Source organism: Botryllus schlosseri, chromosome 13 (genome assembly GCF_051294905.1).
Source record: "Botryllus schlosseri isolate E-star chromosome 13, Bs_hap1, whole genome shotgun sequence".
In the NCBI taxonomy this organism is placed as follows: Eukaryota; Metazoa; Chordata; class Ascidiacea; order Stolidobranchia; family Styelidae; genus Botryllus; species Botryllus schlosseri.
Window position 1 is genome coordinate 4,975,150 of NC_137248.1, and position 20,229 is coordinate 4,995,378.

At 41.0% G+C, this 20,229-nt stretch overlaps 3 protein-coding genes across 6 annotated transcripts in view; 1 reads left to right on the top strand and 2 right to left on the bottom strand.

Moving 5' to 3' along the window:
- LOC145453621 (uncharacterized) overlaps positions 1-20,229 on the bottom strand; it is a 181,558-nt gene that overhangs the window by 64,998 nt on the left and 96,331 nt on the right. The gene's annotated exons all lie outside the window — the stretch shown is intronic.
- LOC145453627 (homologous-pairing protein 2 homolog) lies at positions 783-2,220 on the top strand. Its single transcript, XM_080331601.1, has one exon. It carries the CDS (start codon positions 922-924, stop codon positions 1,552-1,554), a length of 633 nt encoding a protein of 210 aa, XP_080187727.1. The 5' UTR covers positions 783-921; the 3' UTR covers positions 1,555-2,220.
- On the bottom strand, positions 2,179-19,613 carry LOC145453622 (uncharacterized). Of its 4 annotated transcripts, XM_080331594.1 has the most exons (9): positions 19,501-19,518; positions 19,218-19,301; positions 15,342-15,425; positions 12,744-12,855; positions 9,980-10,192; positions 9,028-9,251; positions 4,385-4,556; positions 2,736-2,939; positions 2,179-2,678 (listed from the first exon to the last, which is right to left on the bottom strand). In XM_080331594.1, the coding sequence occupies exons 2-9, from the start codon at positions 19,281-19,283 to the stop codon at positions 2,284-2,286; spliced, it is 1,470 nt and encodes a 489-aa protein (XP_080187720.1). In that variant the 5' UTR covers positions 19,284-19,301; positions 19,501-19,518; the 3' UTR covers positions 2,179-2,283. The 4 variants fall into 4 exon arrangements, with proteins under 4 accessions (XP_080187720.1, XP_080187722.1, XP_080187719.1 ...); XM_080331596.1 differs by lacking the exon at positions 15,342-15,425 and having other exon boundaries at positions 19,501-19,613; XM_080331593.1 differs by lacking the exon at positions 19,501-19,518 and having other exon boundaries at positions 19,218-19,412.

The window sequence follows — 20,229 nt, forward strand, 5'->3', positions numbered from 1 at the left end:
TGTAGGATTTCTGGGCTGGCGGTCAAAAAGTTGTCTTCCAGAGCTCAGAATTTACTGAATCTGCTCTTGATCGAAAGCTACTGACTCCAAAAATATAAATTAAAACATGGTCAGGCTCCGTACTTAGATGAAAAATCACCCTCAACATCTAAAATCTGCATTGTTCAGAACAATCGGATGACCGCAAAACAATGACTATAACAATGACCCATTGGTCTTCGATTGTTCGGACAATGCCGATAATTCAGACTTAGAGGGCAAATTCTAAGTGGTTCAGAGCCTGATCACATTTACATTTTCGGCGTCAGTGTGACAGTGGATTGCTAGAAATCCTACAGTAGCTGCCGTAAATATATGTCCGAGTAAAGCTTCAGCGAAGCGGAACGAAGCTGCAAAATCGGTCGTTGCCATTCCATGTTCACATTCTGTAGTGATGCCTCCTCTTTTACACCGCCTAGGCCAGGTGGGTGTCTGATTTCGAAGACTACTCCAAGTCGTTTCGACACCTTCCTATCTTTCATTGTATCACAGTGTCGTGGTGTATGGAATTCGTTAGTTGTTTTTGAAGGACGTTCTAGTCTAGCTGCGGGATTTGAAAAGTGAGTAGTTCGGGTTCTAGTTGCGCGTATTGAAAATCCAGTAGTTTGTTCAAGTGTGTCTGATCAACCATAGCCTTTATGAACTTAGTTTGTAAAAAGATACATTATCATTTTTAAAACAATGCAAATTTTACGCCCCAGCAATGACGACTCCAAACAAAAGCAACTCCGCGCCGTTTTCACGCTCTAGTGCTTGTTGCAGCTCAGCAGTAAAAATATTAATATCGCACTTATAGACGACGAGACGTTGTAGTTGTAGCACGTAGTGCTAGTAGTATAGTTGAGTAGAGGTAGTAATTGTTGTTGGGGGAATACGAGAATCATGGCTAAAGCAGATGCTGCAGAGAGTGCCGTATTTCAGTACATGAAACAACAAAACCGGCCGTACAGCGCCGCTGATGTCTTCCTGAACCTACACAAAGTCCATGGGAAAACTGCTGTCATCAAAGCCATGGAGGCTCTAGCTGCGTCTGGTAAACTCTTGGAGAAAATTTACGGTAAATCAAAAATATATGTCGTTAATCAAAATGAGTTTCCAGTCGCTAGTGGTGACGAAATTGGAGCTATGGACAAAAATATCGAAGAAATCACCAAAAAAAGTGCTATCATTCAATCGGAACTGAAATCACTGAAAGCCGAGTTGAAAATGTACCTGAACACTTTACCAACCGAGGAGGCAAAAAGCGAGGTTGAAAAAATGAAATTGGAAATAACAACTTTGAAAGAAAGATTGAACTTGGCTAAAAATGCAATGAATGACATTAGCGAGCAAGACCGCAAGGATATCAAGCAAAATCATAACACCTTTACAACCCTATGGAGAAAAAGGAAACGTATGACAACAGACCTGATGAACGCGGTTCTCGAAGGTTATCCTAAATCTAAGAAAACATTCATTGAAGAAGTCGGGATAGAAACTGATGAGGAATATAAAGTTACCATGCCGCAGACTTGATAGAATTTTATTCCAGTGGCACTAGTCCCTGATCATGGCCCGTCATCTCTCCGGGGACTGCAAGCTAATTTTTGGCATCAAATGATAGCTTACAAGTTACAACAAATATTTTTATAGGTTGAAAGTCGCTAACTTGTTGCATGTCTAGACAGTGTCAAATATAGAAAACCATACGAGATGTTTTAAAGCGTCAATGCTTGTAGAAATTTTTGGTGGCATGACTTGACCTTACCAATCACAGGCACTTGATAGACTCTTAAATGGACTATTACTGTAACAACATTTGATTCTGTTAATTTCATGCCAGTTATCTACAATTTCTTTCCTCAATTGTCCAAACAATGTTTCTCAATAGCCTGTTACAAGTTCATTGGCAAACTTAGCTGCAAGTTGTTAATAGAGGGTGCCAAGAGTAACAATATAATATAGAATTACTGTGAAAACATACGATTTTCACCAATATGGTCTACATTTCTTGTTGCATACGATTTAGTGTCGTTTTTGTGAAAACGCTGGTGTGGCTATATTTGAACCTTTGGAGCGGTTGCTGATTGTTCTAGACTTGGTAGAGCTTTACAGAATGAAGCCTACTCAACTCACTGTCACCTTTAGATGCTTTACACATTGTAAGAATAACATTATATTTTCATTATTTCTTTATAGGAACTGGTCAATAGAACTTCAAATTAGAACTTTATGAATAAATGTAACTGCAACTGAAAATTGAAATCAACCATCACTTGGATTACCGACACTCGCGTTAACATAGCACGGAACCGTAAATCCCGACTCCCCGTCGACTAACGATGCTACAGAAAAGTAAGTGGAAATTACACCGCCTACTATTCCGATGAACATAATTATCAAAAGTATAACTTTTCTAGGTAATGAGATGTTGATTTGATTCCACTCCGACGGCGATTCATCATCTCTGATGTGGGATGGTGGGTGTACTTGTCTTGATAGAAGGTAATAATACAGTGGGGGAAAGATGAAATTGGTACAGGCAATCGTTGATCCTCCCAAAAGCGATAAAATTACATTGAAGTGAGGTATTGTAACCCCAACAAACATTGATGATGCTGACAGTAGGGTTCGTATGATGACTCTTTTGGGACCAAATCCTGGATGAAATAAATCGTGGCTGTAACTCTGAATCAATACCACAAATTTGAACTTACTATTAACGTGGAGCATGCCCTCAATTTCTTGAGCGACAGGGTTCATTATGATGACGAATGCCATCATCAAATGGAAAGTGATTAGGAAATTTACGGTATATGACATCCATCCGGCTGGAATTGCTGATATCACGTTTGGCTGCATTTTGTCTCCGATAATAACATAGCCAGGTATGCCCACCATCAAATACACCGACATTACGACTGAAATATAAAACAGGGCCGGTAAAATGAAATATAAAACAGGGCCGGTAAAACCAAGTACTTTCTGATTCTATTCAGGGTAAATGAGTATCCTTGTGAAGTCATACTTAGAAAAACACTGTAGTCCTATGGTCCAATTTTGGACCATTCTTACATGAAGGCAGTGGATGCCAACAGAATATTAGTCGAAAAGAAGCTGATTAATGTAATTTAATGCCTTTGTTGTTGGAGGGGGTGACCATTTTCTTGTCAATATATATTTTCATGTGATTTCATGGATCGATTGTGATGTAGTGAAGACATAGTCATCAAGTGTGTTGAGTCGAAAATTAGGGGTGAAAGGCACCTTCTGATCTGATTTAGCCTGGGTTGCTCTTTCAAGCCCGTACTCTATTATGCGTTATTGTGGAAATCAACCCATCACCGCTTTCCAGCGTTATGATGATCCTTTTTTTTGAGTAATATTACCTTAAGTTAAATCTATTTATCTATTACAACGGATCTATAATTTCCGCTGATTATAGGGCATTTGGAACTATTGCTAAATCTTTAAGATGGTGACGAATGTAGTTGCATGTTCCGTCACCGACACTCTAATGCAGTGTTTCCCAAACTTTTTCGGCTTGTGGCACACTAGAAAAATTTTAAAACGCTCACGGCACACTCACAAGACCGTAGCTTAAAAATATAGGCTGGTCAAAAAATGGACGTTTTGTAAATCAACGAGCTGTTCTTCTGCAAAACCCAGCTATAGTTGTTTTCAGCAAATCTTAAGAAGTATTGTTGAAGTGTAAGTTGAATTCTAGACAATATGCTCATGATTTGCGGTACGATAAGTAGTTTATGGGCCGATTTATAACGAAGTAAAGAATTTTATCCAGACATGGTCGCCATGTTAATATTTGGATATTACGCAGGGTTGTAATGACTCGACTCGAGTCAAATCTATGAAAGTGAGATTGACTTGTGACCCGGAACCTTGTGACTTGGTTACAACCGTGATACTACCCTATACATCGTCAATACCATGATTGGTTTCATGGACAATTGGACATGGTCAGTTGTGCATATTCATCAGCCTGCTGAAGAAGTTAGACCGCTTTTTAGTCCTTGTATTCAATGTTATGCAATGTTTTTCCGAAACCCCAGAAAGACTCGCGGCACACAGTTTGGGAATCACTGCTCTAGTGGGTTGGGTTGTTGATTAGAGTGCAACTAACTGCCACTCTCGGATCCCAGCTACAATATTGGTTTATGTATAGACTCCATGCTACAACCACCAACGTAGGCTGTCCGTAGTCTTGAATCTAGCAATACAATGGTATTGATCTCGTGAAAATCACCAAATTTGCTCATCACCCAAAATTGAACTATCAAGAACAATCTGCATCTCAAAACAACAGTAGGCTATAGGTTGATAGACACTGAAAACAAACTACGCTTACCGCATATTCCTACGATTGCAGCTATGGGGAACTTTTGTGGCGCCCTCATGTCTACCTGAATGGTTGGAAAACAGCTCGCCCCGCCAAATGCAAATAATATGGTGCCGAAGGCGCTGAAAAAGCCGGACGGAGTGGGAGGAGAATGATGAGGCGATGGATTTTCCGGGATTGCCTGGAATGCATCATTAATAAGCCACGCTGGGTAGTCTGGAATCAGCGGTTTTTTGGAATGCTCCTATGATTTTACTTTTATGCTATTATTATTTTATACCTCAAACTGCTCTGGCAGTGTTTTTGAGTATTTTCCAATTCGGTTTCAATAGAAAGTACTCATTGAATATATCAGCTGCATGTTAATAAGGAAATTCGTGGATGATTGATGTAGTTACGATCAGATAGCTTAGCCTTAGTGGCAAGGCGTGTATGACTTCTCCAGCGGTAGGTTCGCGCTCCGTCACTCATACCAAAAACTGGCATATAAACGCTGGGCTGTAATGACTTGAGTCATGACTCGACTGGTGTCTCGGTTTTCTGATGACTGGACTTGAGACTCAAGTCATTTTGTCAAAATACGGAAATCACTCGTTTGACACTTCGGGATAGCATAGGCTGCGGAAAGGAAAGATGTTGATGCTGACTTCATAACCTGGCGGTTCTGTCGTACCGACATCGGCAAGCGCTGCGGTGACGGTGTTGCAAACGAGAATGAACCACCTTCCTTCCTATTACAACTCATTTCCAAACGGCAAAACGTTGTGCCATATTGCTTGTTTAGTTACAATATGGCATCCTTTGTTGGGGGGCTGCCAATAAAACTGCACTCGAGTCACTGCAGGAACTACAACATAAGGTACTCCGTATTATAGCTAGAGCGCCACAGGGGCCTGGTTGTCCATCCAACAAGTCACTGCTGAAGAGATTCGGTGTCCTAAACATAGAAGATATGCGGTAACTAGAAATCGCCAAGTTTATGTATCAGTTCCACAGCGGTCGTTGCCCCGAATATTTCAATGACTTTTTTTACCTCGGAATCAAAAGCGCACCAGTACAACACACGCGCGTCCACGTCGTCCAAATATCATATGATCGACCGAAAAGATCATCGCTCCACCAAATATGCTGGACCTGATGTGTGGAACAGTCCCGCCGGCTATCCGACAGTCGACGAGCATGTCCACATTCAAGTCGAAATACAAGCTATGACTACTAAATGAATACTAGTACATCCTCAAGGTTACTGGACCACGACTGACCTATCGATCTCGCCTTCCATGACATGCCACCCCATTTTGTCGCTTGCTTTTTTCTGTACTGTCTTCTTTACTTTTCATTCAGTGTGCACGCCGCCTCTTTACATCGCCTAGGCCAGAGGTCTCAAACTCAAATGTGCTCGCGGGCCAATTTTTCAGTTTTGACGACGCCGCGGGCCGCAGCATCAATAGGGGTATTCCATGTCTTTCCAAATGGGCCTTACTTGACGGGATGAAATTGTCCTATTGAAAGTGAGCCGAGCAGACTGATATTCAACACACATCATAAAAATGTGATTTACTCTTGGATCAATTTAGGCCTGGCATGAGAAAAATCATCACATTTATAACTATTTGAACAGAAGTGTTATTGTACTTGATATATATTAATTATAAGATATAGACGCCATGTGAACGGACAAATATTTAACGTTATCAAAAAAGCTATCACGTTATAATTTTTCAGCTACTATAAATATTTTGAATTCAACAGATTGAAAATAGAGATTGATCTGATATCACAGCATTTGGGATTTAGCAGTGTAGCCCAATCCAGGATTCGGTTGTACTTCTGATAAGTGGGTTATTAAGCTCATGGTCAAATACCTTCGAATATTCGAGCAGAAAAATACCAATATAAACATATTAATGAATGCGTCATAGTTATAAAAATGACGGAACGCCGATCAACCCATTGTTGTTACATCGTTATAGCGTACCACTATGCGGTAGTCGGTACGTTTAAGTGGCCTTAATAACATGGTTTAGCGGCCCAAGATGTAACTTAGATATTGCCAATGGTTGCCATAAGTACTTGCTTATTTAGCGAATTACCAAGCTGCGACCTTCTGATATATTACCATTCCCATGACACGCGAATAGTTTGTTGCGTCCATGGTTCCAACTAATTCGCGGCCTTCCGTGTCACTCCAAGTCCACTCGGGTAATTATCATATGGCCATCGAGTCAGCCTCCCACGAATCGTCTAAACATAGTGCTGTAAACGACTATCGTCGAAGGGTCCGGGTTTATCATCATGAATTGGAAATGTGGCGAAATAGTGAATCTTCTACTGCAGTGGTTCTCAACCGCCGGTCCGCGGACCGGTGCCGGTCCGCGACGACATTTCTGCCGGTCCGCGAGGAATATTACAATTTTATACTTTAATTTCAAGATGCAATGTTGAAGGCTTGTCCTTTGATAAAATAAATAAAACATCTAATTTTAAACTGATTTAAAACTTCGTGAGGTTACATTAGGGCTAGAAGCATGTTCGATTTGACTTAAAGTACAAGAAGTTTCATTGACGACATGCGAGCGACAAATACAGAACAGATACGAGCTCACTCATCGCTAAACAGCGCAGTTTGATCATTGGTTTTTGATTCATTTATTTTGTGCAGGACCGTAACTGGGGCACCCCAAACCGCCCATTCGGAGAGGGGCCGAGCTTGAAAAGGGCCCAAAATTATTTCGAAAATGAATATAAATCATAGCGTTTTATTTGAAACTTTTTCCAACATTTTTCAATTTCTTTTTGGGCTTTGCACGATTTAGTGTCCCTAAATGTCTTGCTTATTAGGTGCCCTTCTCCGAGAAATACGCATGATTTATAGGCATTTCGGCGTCAGCCATTGCCGCACCACGACGTATCCACACATAATGAAGTTTAGGTTAACATATGGGACTCCGAAATTTGGGCCTAAAATTCGACCGCGAGAAAAGCGCTTCAGTCGTGAATGATCGAACATTGTCGCCATTGTCGCGATAAGCTACGTAAACTCTCTGCTTACGGTGAGTAGAATGGATGTGATTACAAGTGCAGGTGAAAACATCCACCCAAGTGTAGGGTCTTGGGGCGAAGCCCCCGAAAGTTTGGCTTATCGCCCTGTGGGGGCCCCAAGATCAACGTCTTTGGGGGTGGGCTGACGAAGTGCTTTTTCGACCCGGATTTGCGGATGGCCGGTATAGCTGCTGTAATGTGTTTTCTTGCGGCACGTACTGTATCCGCAGTTGCCGGAGTAGCCTGCGTCTGGTGGCAGTGGGCAATGAGCAAGGTAGCACGACAAGGTGCTTGGTTCAACTCCGATACGCTTCTTCTCTTGATATTGTCGGTCGGTATTGAGTTGGCGTGGCCGTTTAAACCCACGGCCTTTGGCGCGAAAGACTGTAAACGACTCTCAGCGGTAGCACGTTTATCTGGACAAGCCAATTTTACGTCGACTTGGCAGACTCACTACCATAAAATCACATGGATGCCATCATGAATATTATTATATACGATCAAAACCCTCCAAATGTCACTCTCTAGCATCATATAATTGCCAGAAACGGTTGCATTCTTTACATTTTGGCTTCATTTCAATTTTGACAGTTCACCGGTCCGCCAGACATTTTTTGAAATTTGACCGGTCCGCGAGGCGAAAAAGGTTGAGAACCACTGTTCTACTGCATGGTCGCAGAAAGTGAAGTTTGATGAATAGTTTCAGGCTTTCCGAGCTTTCCGAGGACTGATTGTGTCAATTACAAGGACAATATATGTGGCTCTTATATATTGTAAAACTGAGGAAAATCTAAAATGTCGTCGCGGGCCGCACAAAATGCTCTGGCGGGCCGCATGCGGCCCGCGGGCCGCGTGTTTGAGACCTCTGGCCTAGGCCAAGGTGGGTGTCTGATTCCATAGACTACTCCAAGTCGCTTCGACACCTTCCTATCTTTTCATTGTATCGCACTTTTGTGGTGTATTGAACTGATAAAATTGCTAATAAACCAATGATGATGATGATAGTTCAGATCAAAGTTCAGGTCTTACATCAGTGGTTCTGAACCGCGGGTCCGCGTAACCTCCAAATTTGAAAAATGATTAACGACCTCATCTGCATTTTTGTCACGACGAAGCAGTTGCGCTTCATAGCTGCTAAAACTTCAGGACTCACGTCAACAGAATCGCCATCTGAGACAAAATATCCTGCTGTGCGAACTGCCAAATTGCCAATAGCCTAGGCTACTGCTACAAACGCATTGCTGCCATGATACCCAAAGGTGTCGCCGGCAACGTTAGGTGTTAGGATTTTCAAGATGTGAACAATGAACATCTATTTCTTAATTGCAGCACCAGAATTCGCTCTGAAATAAACAAAAGTCTGCCCAACTTCTACAATAGTATCACTAGTCTACAGTAAATAATTGCACAGGATGGAGGATGGCGGTTGAACGAGAATTGAGCTAAATTTGACTTGAAATGTGAGGGGGGTCAACGAGGGTCCGTGACGGTTCAAAAGGGGCCCGCGAAGACAAAAAGGCTGAGAAACTCTGCCTTATAGGTGAAATATATCGACACAGGGTCGTTCTATAATTGCCTCAATTGACTACCGTATGGGTTCATATACTCACACTGATGATACATGCTAACACGAATATCGCTGCAAGGATACTGGTAGCAGCAGCGACGGCAGCAGCCTGCCAGAATTCTTTCGGCGTTGCTCTCCAAGTGATAGGAGTCAGTACGGCGGTGACTATTGGCATCAAGTAGCACAGAGAAAAGTCTTTGTGGTCAGGGCTCAGGTCGTGTATCAATTGCGAAATATTGCCGGCGATAAGAAGGAGGAAGACGGTACCTGCGAAAAAGCATCGTAGAGAAGAGGTAATCATTCATCTGCTTTTTAAAATTACTTTCGCAGGTGGGGGAAGCGAATGGCGCAATTGGTTAAACATCTACGTGTCGGAGGTTTACCTGGGCTCCTCGTCGCCAATCTCACTGTAAATATAGCGCCTTGAAAAGCCCAGAGGAAGAGAGAGCCGAACTCTTGAAAGATGGCAACAAAATGACCAGAAAAAGACGCAAGACCAGCGTAAAGATCTTATGAAATTTACTGTGCGGGCGCATATGGCCCAAGTTGTTAAAAAGCGCCAATTGTGTGTCAATAAAAACAAAAAACGTTCGCAGGTTTGCGATATTGAGAATACACGAGATCAACTACAGTTATTCATTACAGGTATTGTCATTATGATGCATCACCTTATCTACTTGCATCATCGTATCTAGCCTACTTGATCATCGGTATTTTTTCGATTCTCAGGTGTAGGCTACTACTCCCGCAGTACACATAATAATAGGAAATTGACCAAGTGCAAGAGATTTCGATCGTGGCGTAAAATAATATAAGGCTCATGTTATAACGTTCAATAAAATTTTCAACATCACGGTAATATGCAATGCATGAATGCGGTTGAATAAGCAGCAGTAAGTACCGGCATTGGCCGATGTCATTGCGAAAACCTAGAGCGTACGATTTTGCCATATAAGCATATATTTTTTGTGCACTGTAGTAATTACAATACTTACCGCCTCCAAATAAAGTGACGTCAATGCATATCCTAGTTGCGATTCTCGCGGGTTTCCTCCCTGCTTCAAATGCAATGGTCGGGTATGGTTCAGTCACCCCTTGATCTCCATCTTCGGTATGTCTATGTCGACTTTTCACTACCGTCCAGCACTCTCCCAGGATGTACCCGGTGAACGCTGATATGATGCCACAAGCGACGACTACGATTGGCCCTTTCAAATGTGTTTGGGAAAAGTATAACTTTATCTGTATAAACTTTGGGACTTTGTGAAGTGCAGACGGTCGACGAGTTCGAAAAAAAATAACGCAATCTCCTCAGTCATCTCATGCGAACTTTCCACAATATCGCAAAGTTACATCAGTTGCCGTATCCGGTTGAGCGCTGATTTGGCATCCAGCCAACCGCATGACAGATTTTTCACAAATGCAGGAATTGCTATATGTAGGTTTTGAATGTGTTTTATTACGCGATGGATAACAAAATTTCGTATTATGTATCTTGATGGAGACATCTGACACTGTATCGAGTTTCAAGGCTGTAACTGATTACGGTAGCAATTTCATTATCAAAGTCGAGTATGTCAGGGTGCGCGCTGATCTGGCATTCAGCCTACCGCAGAGCAGATTTTTCGCAAAAGCCAGTATTGGTATGTGTACAATTTAAATTAATTTTATACGGCGATGGATAACAAAATTTCGTATTATATACCTTGATGAGGGAATCCAACACTGTACCATGTTTGAAGGCTGTGACTCAATAATTACAGTAGTAAGTACGTTATCAAAGTCGAGTATCCAGGGTATGCGTGCGCTGACTTGGCATTATACCTACCGCATAAAGGAATTTTCGCAAAATTTGATATTGGTATATGTGAATTTTGAAAGTGTTCCATGACGAGATGGATGACGAAATTCGGTATGGTATATCTTGGTTATGGTATCTAACTTCGCAGCAGGTTTTAGGATTATCACTCAAGGATTAGCATGGTAATTCCTAGGGATGGTGTGAACGTGAGGTTCACGTTCGCGTTCTGTGTGTGAACCTCACATATTTTGAGGTTCACGTTCACAAACGAACCTTGGTAGGTTCTGCACTGTGAACCTTCTCATAAATTACAATTTCCACTTCATTATAACATCTTTGGTTGAAATTTATTGCATTTCAACTGCGGACCACTCTATAAATAGCGCTGGCAGTATATATAAATCAACACTAAACGAGCATACACCTTGACAATCTCAAAATTTCTACTTGATTTGTTACAAACGTTTGCTTTCCGCTTGTGAATATTCAGTGACTTTCTGCTGTGAGCTTGACCCGAAATCACACTACATCAAGAGCAAACTACACTACATGTAGATTGTAGATATCAGCGAATGACGCTTATTTAAATATTCAACCAAGCAACGAAATTGATGTCGTTGTCTGATGTAAAAAATCTAGCAGGCGTACGGGGTCAATTTTGATTTCATATGTTTATTGTATCATAAAAACCAAATCCGTGCAATCGGGGTGTTGGCTATTGCTATTCAATTTGTTAATGGGGTACTATCGGTAGCAAGTATAGAAATACTCTGCTCAATATCAACGTAGCAATACTCAGACGCCGAATACATTGTCAGGTCTCGCCTGGACCGTTGGGGCGTGAGCTTATATCCTTGCAAGTCATCGTCGAAATTGTTGGCGACGGAAGATATTGATTTTCTGGGATGATTATATCAATTGATTGCCCGAGTTGATATATCTGGTGACGTTTAAAACGTCAATATGTACTTCAGCATTGTGGCATTATGTGGCCCGAGTCGTCGCTAGGTATCGTGTACATGTACATTGTACATTGTACATTGATAGAGGCTATCACTTCACTGAAATGTAGGGTTTGAATTAGCAATATGACGTCACGTGACGTCATGAGGTTCACGTTCGCGTTCACACAGAACCTTTCAAAAAGGTTCGCGTTCACACGAACCTGAACCTTTCAGAGGTTCACACCATCCCTACTAATTCCGTTATCAAAGTCGGCAATATATCGGTGCGCGCTCATCTTACTCGACTTTGACAGCGAAATTACTACGTTAAGCATTGATTCGCAGCCTTGAAACTTGGTACAGTACTAGATGACAGTATCAAAATATACCATACTAAATCCTGTCACCCAATTCGATATGGAACACAGTCAAAATCAACAAAGACCAATAGCGACTTTGCCTTTAATTAGTGCTGCAGACGGATCGACAATAACAAAGTCACAAAAGGTATCTTGGCGTGACGGTCACGTGATTTTTCGAGTGTCCACCAGAGATGAGCGGATTTGAAATTTCTATGTCCTAATCCAATCCAAATCCGAACCTTCAAATCCAAATCCTAATCCATACCTTTTTCATATTCAAGTCCATGTCCAATCCTAATCCGATTCCAACTGGAAATTCAGAAAAAATACTAATTTATGCAATGGAGGGATTCGAAAATTTTCTTTCACAACCAACGATTCACTTGATTCAAGATAACTTAGTAACCATAAGTACATTAATAACTGATCTGAATAAAGTTTGTCGCCATTCGCCACACGACATTTCAATCTCCCAGAAAATAGGTAAATCCAATCCAAATCCTAATCCGTTCTGAAAAAAATCTCTAATCAAAATCCGACAAAATTTCACAAATCCTGTTTTTTCAAAACCTAATCCTAATCCATGCTCATCTCTGGTGTCCACACCACCTTGAGTACACGCTGGTTATATGACAAATAGTCACGACCTTACCTATAACTCCGCAATCCACAACAGCTTGCGGTATCGCCAGCACTCCTCCACCACATATCGATCCAACAATAAATATACTCGCTTTTACGACGGTGAGACCGTTGACCGGAGCCTTTGCGAAGTCGAACATGAAAAAGAATACAACATACGATATGACCAAAAATTAAATCAAAAGACACCCACGATGTGCAGTGGTAGCGAAAACGATGACTTGATACATCGTGAAAGGGAGAACACTATTTCACTAAAACTATTAGGGACATTCGAATATGAGTACTGTACGGGTGAATCCACCCATCTACATTCCTTCATCTGTTGGGGAAGCGAGCGGCACAGTTGGGTGAACAGTGCAGTCACGACACCAATGGTTGCTGCTCGAGTCTCGGCTCTGCCACGTTTCTATGTGTCGAAGGTTTATCTTAGCTCCTCATCGCCGACCTCACTGCAAAAGCGGTGTCATACGAAAAACCCAGACTGATGAAGTGAAGTCGAGCCTTGAATAATCGACAGCAACAGATACTGAAGTGGACGTACGGAAGAGAGAGTGAAATATGATGAATGCATTCGAGAACGTTAAGCGTACAAAAGTGAAAAAGACCAATGAACTTTACAACATTCATGTTCTGGGCACAAATGACCAAATAGGCGATAAGTGCCAAATACTGTTCAATAAACAACAACACGTCATATGTTACGATAATTAATCGAAGGTTATTATTATTATTCACATCAGTGGTGCTTATAGCCTGTTTAAGGCTTTGTGCTCCACGGCACTACAATTTGTACAGTACAATAAATGCATTTCTTCGTGTCTTTAATGTTCTTGCACTCTCTCAGGCGCTCTCGCCAGGCAGTCTCGGTCACGTGCGTTTCATCATCGTCTCTTTTGCTGCCGACTTGTAGCTCGGACGACTGTGACTGGGTTTTTTAAGTCACTGCGACTGCAGTGAGGTCGGCGATGAGAAGCCCATATAACCTCCGACACGTAGAAGTTAGTCCGAACCACTGCCATTATTGGTGTCGTGACGCTGGCGCTTAACCAACTGCACCACTCGCTTCCCCATTAATCGAAGGTAATCAACACAGTCACCTTTTATTCTCAGATTTCCATATATCAGTAAATTTCACCTCGTCTAGCCAGGTGGGTGTCTGATTTGAAAGACTACCCCAAGTCGTTTCAACACCTTCCTATCTTTTCATTGTATCGCAGTCTTGTGGTGTATTGAAATGAAAAAATTGTTAATATCAATTTGAATTGAATAATATTTTGGTCGGATTACATTTGGTAAACACATCTGCTAAAAGAGTAAAACCTGCAAAAAAGGACAAAGGTGGGGGGGGGGCTAGGAGAAACTTCCGGGGCGGGCATATCTTCATAAATGCAGCTTCTGGGGGCACCGCTCTCCAGAGCAAACGCCCCTGTCACTCAAACTAGTCAATTTTGCTTGTGAAACAGACTCCGTCATGTTAAATAGAATGTGTAGGTGTAATTATTTTCTCCAAATGCAATCAAAAAATCCATTTATAGCAGGCAGCCATGTATCTTTCAAGTTCAAGGTGCGATTTTCATATGTGAAAATAATCACAAATACAGTGGCAATGGAAACTCAAATAGCATAAGTTTATACTTTTTGAAGGAAATGCTGATAGGATTGCAATGATTTAAGTCGCAATCTTTGGTAACTCGACTTGGCTCGCTTCAAAATATTAGGTAGGACTAACTTTTGACTGGGAACATTGTAACCTTGTAGTTTGATAGAATACATACATAAAATTGAAACTTCCGAGGAATGAAGGAACTACTATGATCGGACAATTGAATTGGTGCATTTAGTACTTGAAAAAACGTCAAAATGTCTAATTGATGATAACGGATATGATAGCAAAATTAAAAGAAAAAGAAAAACTAAATGAAAACTCACACGGATACAAAATGATATTGGCCTGGCGTAAATCTTGCCAAAGTAGCCGAGACATCACGATTCATGAATAGCCAAAACAACAACAACAACAAACAATAATGACTTCCCTTCTTTGACAAGATAACTTAATCAAAAGGGGTTTATGGTCATGAAGAATTATTACCGGATCACTCAACTGGGATTAACTCATGAACTATATTTTTATGGCAACAGCGAAAGAAAATTGATTTATTCCTAACAGCTAACACAACAAAAGTACCAACAGAAAATGATAAGAACAAATACCGGTATATTACAAATCAATCAATCAGTTTTATTAATATTTTCATCATTTCAAAACATCACAAGACTGCGATACAATGAAAAAGATAGGAAGGTGTCGAAACAACTTGGAGTAGCCTTTAAGATCAGACACCTACCTTAGCCTGGGCGAAGTAAAGAAGAAGTATGCACACTGAATGAAAAGTAATGCAGAGAATATAAGACGCAAGCGACAAAATGAAATGGCATGTAGCGGAGGGCGAGGTCGATGTTAGGTCGTGGTCTGGTAATCCTGAAGGCTGGCTATTAGTATTCATTTAGTAGAGATTGCTTGTATTTCGACTTGAATGCGGACATGCTCGACGACTGTCGGATAGCCGGCGAGATGCTGTTCCACAATTGGGGTCCGGCATACTTGATAGAGCAATGCGTTTTCTTGTATTCCGTCCTGATCATATGATAGTTGTTCTTCGTTGACATCATTTGTCCCAGAAGTTACCTAACCATGACATAGCTTTATGTTTATGGTAACAAGGTATTTATGAAGTTTGGGTACCACCGAGCGAGAAGATATGAAAGAGATAGCTAAAAATAACTAATTATTGATGATTAATATGTAGTCAGTAAATATAGAATGATTAGGGCTATCAGGTAATCTTTGTAGACTGATTTTGTTGAAACTCTTTGTCATATTGATTATCACTTTGTAATTCCACAGCAAATCAACCATTCAGTGGTCACCCAACCATAACGTTCCATTACTTTGACATTGGATGCTTGCGATAGTACCGATCATAAAACAGCTTAGCCAGATCACCTCGTCTAAAGATATAATAGAGAAGCTGTTGAAACTGACAATAAAATAAGGTCAGGGGTCAGAACCAGGCTTATGATAATTTTCAAAAACAGGTCATACACAGCGTCAAATTCAAACTCTGTCTACACCAAAATTTCGAACGCTAGTTTCATGAGGAACTAAACATTACCCAAATCGCCTACTTCTGCCTACATCAGGCCTGGGCAAAGTGCGACCCGCGGGCCAGATGCGGCCCGCGGAGCGATTCTGTGCGGACGGCCTATAAGGTTGCTTGAAATTTAAAATATAAAACCTACTTTTTAATGTCGCTGCGTGGACTAAAACCATAGGAAGTATAAACTGAACCGGAAATTCGTTTACTATCAAGGCTGTTCATGAACATACTGTGATTACACAACCTATACGTACCTCACATGCCTAACCCAGATTCAAAGTAAAGTCAATGTAGCAAATTATGCCGTTAGAATTAAAGTCACAAGAAGTCGCCAAACCTTCTTTGTTGCCATTGTCACATTACGCATTACACGATCTGTGTTACGTGATGTGTTTCCAAATCCATAATTCGTAAAACTATGGAATCAGTGCTCATCATTTCTATGAATATGTCACCCCCCCTCCCCCATAAAGGATGTCAAAAAAAGAAAGCCGAAAGTTGAAATTCAAAGATGGTTAATAACTGCAACCTTGGCTAAACAACGAGGCCATTACGGCAAGCTGTAAAGTGCACACGTCTCGGAAACCAGCTACCAAGACAATAAGCTATATATTATCCTCAGGACCGTAACTCCTGCACCCCCCAATTGGGTGGCGAGCTCTACGGGCGCTCAAAATTACTTCGTGAATGAACCTAAATTATATAGGGTATTATTTTGAAAATTTATGCAACTTCATTCAAATTTTTCTCGCACTCCGCGCGATTTAGTGATCAATGGTTTTTAGAATTGGGCATTTTGCCGTTAGCCATTACCGCGCCACGACGCACCAAGATAAATGAACTTTAGGCCAACACGGTATTCCGAGAAGGCACTGCAATTGCAACTGCTGATCAAATTAAGTAAGTAAAGGGGAAAAACTCGACAGCGAGAAAACCTTAGCCGCAAAGAACTGCCCTTATGTTGACCGAAAACCACGAAGTCCAATTGTCCATAGCCAATATTTCCCAGTGAAGAAATACCAATCGGGAATCGGGTGCGTCTTTTTAGTTTGGTACGCTTTGGTGATTTCAATATCTTATCTCATAGCAGACGGGAGGTCACGAAATAACAACATGTAACGAAGTAATTATACCAACGGGCCCTCCCGAACATTTCCAAGACAGTGTCTCACTCAGCTCAGCGGTAAAACTGAGTAGGCCACTACGTGAGCTGAGAGAGGTTAAAAAATATAGCAATATATATGCAATTACCAATATTATTGAGCGATTGAATCATGAATCATGAAAAAATTCTGCGCTTCGCGCGATTAGGGCATAAACGTTGCCAATTAGTGTATACAAGACATCTCGTGCATCATGCATCTCGATGGGGGATGATCAGGGGGCGAAGGCCCAGGAGCTTGGTCTAGAACTCTATGGGGGGCCCAAGACCAACGTCTGGGGGGATGACGGCGGGTTGTTTCGGCCATTCCAAATACATTTTAATGTATTGATAGAAAAACGCGGATAGGGGTTTAAAGAAACTTTAAAATGTATCATGTTTAACATTGTTTCAAAATATGACGGCCAATAAATATTGTTTTGGGTAATTAACCGTCACTTTGTCATTCCGCAATATCAACAATCCACTGAGCACCAATTCGTGTAATTCACTGCTCCCAATTTAGAAATAAAATCAATACGCTGGATATTCTAAAATTTCTGACTCGGCCCGCCAACATATTTCTGCTTCTCATTTGGCCCGCGGAGAAAAATAATTGTCCACCCCTGGCCTACAATATACATTGCCGTCACAATTTTGAAAGTATATAATCAATAAAAACTCATTGGTATTTTTTTTTTGGTCAACGCAACAAGATTTCCAATAAATAGGCCTATGCTTGAAATGATTGAAACTGTTTCAAAATTCGGGCGGTATTTTCAACGAAAGCCATATGCTCCTACGCCACTGACACCACTGATAGGATGAAATTTTTTTAAGTTGACAGAAACGAGAGGGTTATTCGCAAGATGATAACTAAAAATCGCGTAAATGTAGGAGAGGCACCCTCATTAAATCAAAGTAAGCTCTTGTAACGAGTGCAAAAATATAATGATCGACTATATACTGTTTACGGTAACATATTCTACATGGCTGGACCTACATATATTTTCACGGTTATACGCAAAATGAAAACTATAATTCGCGTAAATGTCGGAGGGGGCCCGCTAATAAAATCAAAATAAGCTCTTTTACCGGGTCCAGAAATTTAATGATCGACAACTGTTTACGGTACCATATTCGACATGAGTTCGGTACATGAATTTTCACGGTTATTCGCAAAATGATAACTATAATTCGCGTAAATGTAGGAGGGACTCCCTCATACAATCAAAGCTAGCTATTTTAACGGGTGCAGTAATTTAATGATCGACAACTGTTTGCGGTACCATATTCGACATGGTAGATGAATTTTCACGGTTATTTGCAAATAATAATTATTAATCGCGTAAATGTCGCCCCCTCATAAATTCAAAGTAAGCTCTTTTAACGGGTGCAGAAAGTTAATGATCGACAACTGCTTACGATACCATATCCGACATGGTACATGAATTTTCACGGTTATTCGCAAAATGATAACTATAATTCGCGTAAATGTAGGAGGGACCCCCCGGATAAAATCAAAACTAGCTTTTTTAACTGGTAGTAATTTAATGATCGACAACTGTTTACGGTAACATATTCGACGAATTTTCACGGTTATTCGCGAAATGATAACTAAAATTTGCGTAACTGAAGGAGGGCGTGCCCCTCATAAAATCGAAGTAAGTTCTTTAACAGGTGCAGAAATACAATGATCGACCGATTTTCACAGTACCATATTCTACATAGGTGGGCCTACATGTATTTTCACAGTTATTTGCAAAATTACAACTAACAATCGTGTAAATATAGGAGGGGCCTCCTCATAAAATCAAAGTAAGCTCCTTTAACGGGTGCAGAATGTTCGACCACTGTACCATATTCTACATGGGTACGTGCATTTTCACAGTTATTCTCAAAATGATAACTAAAAAATGCATAATTGATGATTGCCTCCTCTTTTCGGTACCGTATAAATAGGTATAATATTCTTTATGGATACACGGATTTCCGCGGTTATTCAGAAAATGGTAATAGTTTTAAAAAAGCGCATGAATCTGATAAATCGTTTAAAAAGCTCGTGAAGCGGGGAGGTGGCCTCGAAAGCGCGTGAATCAACCAGGGGTGCCTAGGCGACCGCCTGCCTCGCCTACCCCAAAAGCCACCACGGCCAACATCCACTGCTTTGAACGCTTACCTGTGAATTTGTTGATGGGCCAGAATTAGAATTCGCTCCCAATAAGGCGCCGGAGGAATCTTCCATGTTAGTCCGTGTGTTGCACTATAATAATTTTATAATATCTGGTTAGGAAAGTGACCTGCTCTTGAATCCCTTACCACGACTTATCACTCTCTATGATAGCCTACTGCAAAACAACTGATACATATACCAGAAAATCGGACATGTTCGTTAGCACCATTAATCAGTATTGATTGTTAATTCTCGTAGAATTGATTCTGTACGTGATTCTGTTACCAACCTAAAAACTGAATCGTCTCGAGCCTTATCGCTACTGCCCACATCTTTCCAACTCTTTTTCGTCAGACCATATGCAAATTTGCAAAGCTACAGTCTCATAATTCACTTCCATAGCATTGCTGCCAACAGTCACCTATGCGTATTTGCATTGAGAAACTTTTGTTGCATCAGGCGGGATAATAACGTAATAATTTCAGTACAAACACTTTTATTACATGTGCTGCCTCGTCGCCCTGAATTCATACTAATAATATCTCTCTGCTGCAGATCGATTCTACGATTCCATCATCGAGGATAAATTACAGCTGGATTTGTGTGCACAAGGCGTTTGTGTTTTCGCTTCAACTTAACTTTAAAAATCGTCAAAGGCAGGCTGATTCTCATCCTCATTCATTACCTATTTATTATACATTGATTCATTATTCCAAGTTTACTGTTGCAGACTTCTGTAAACAATTAGAAAAGGGACGACGTCGACCTGAGGTATGAAGGCCGCGGTGTATTGATATCAACTTCATGCGTCAATCACTTCATTACTGCAGCGTCTTCTACGACTTCATACGTGATACAATTTCGTTTCAAATGCATACAATCAGGGCCGTAACTGCCGCACCCGAAACCCCCAAGTTGGGGGGGGGGCGAGCGCGAAGGGGGCCCAAAATTATTTCGTGAATTAGCATAAATTACAGAGTATTTTTTGAAAATTTGTGCAACTTTTTCAAAAAATTTT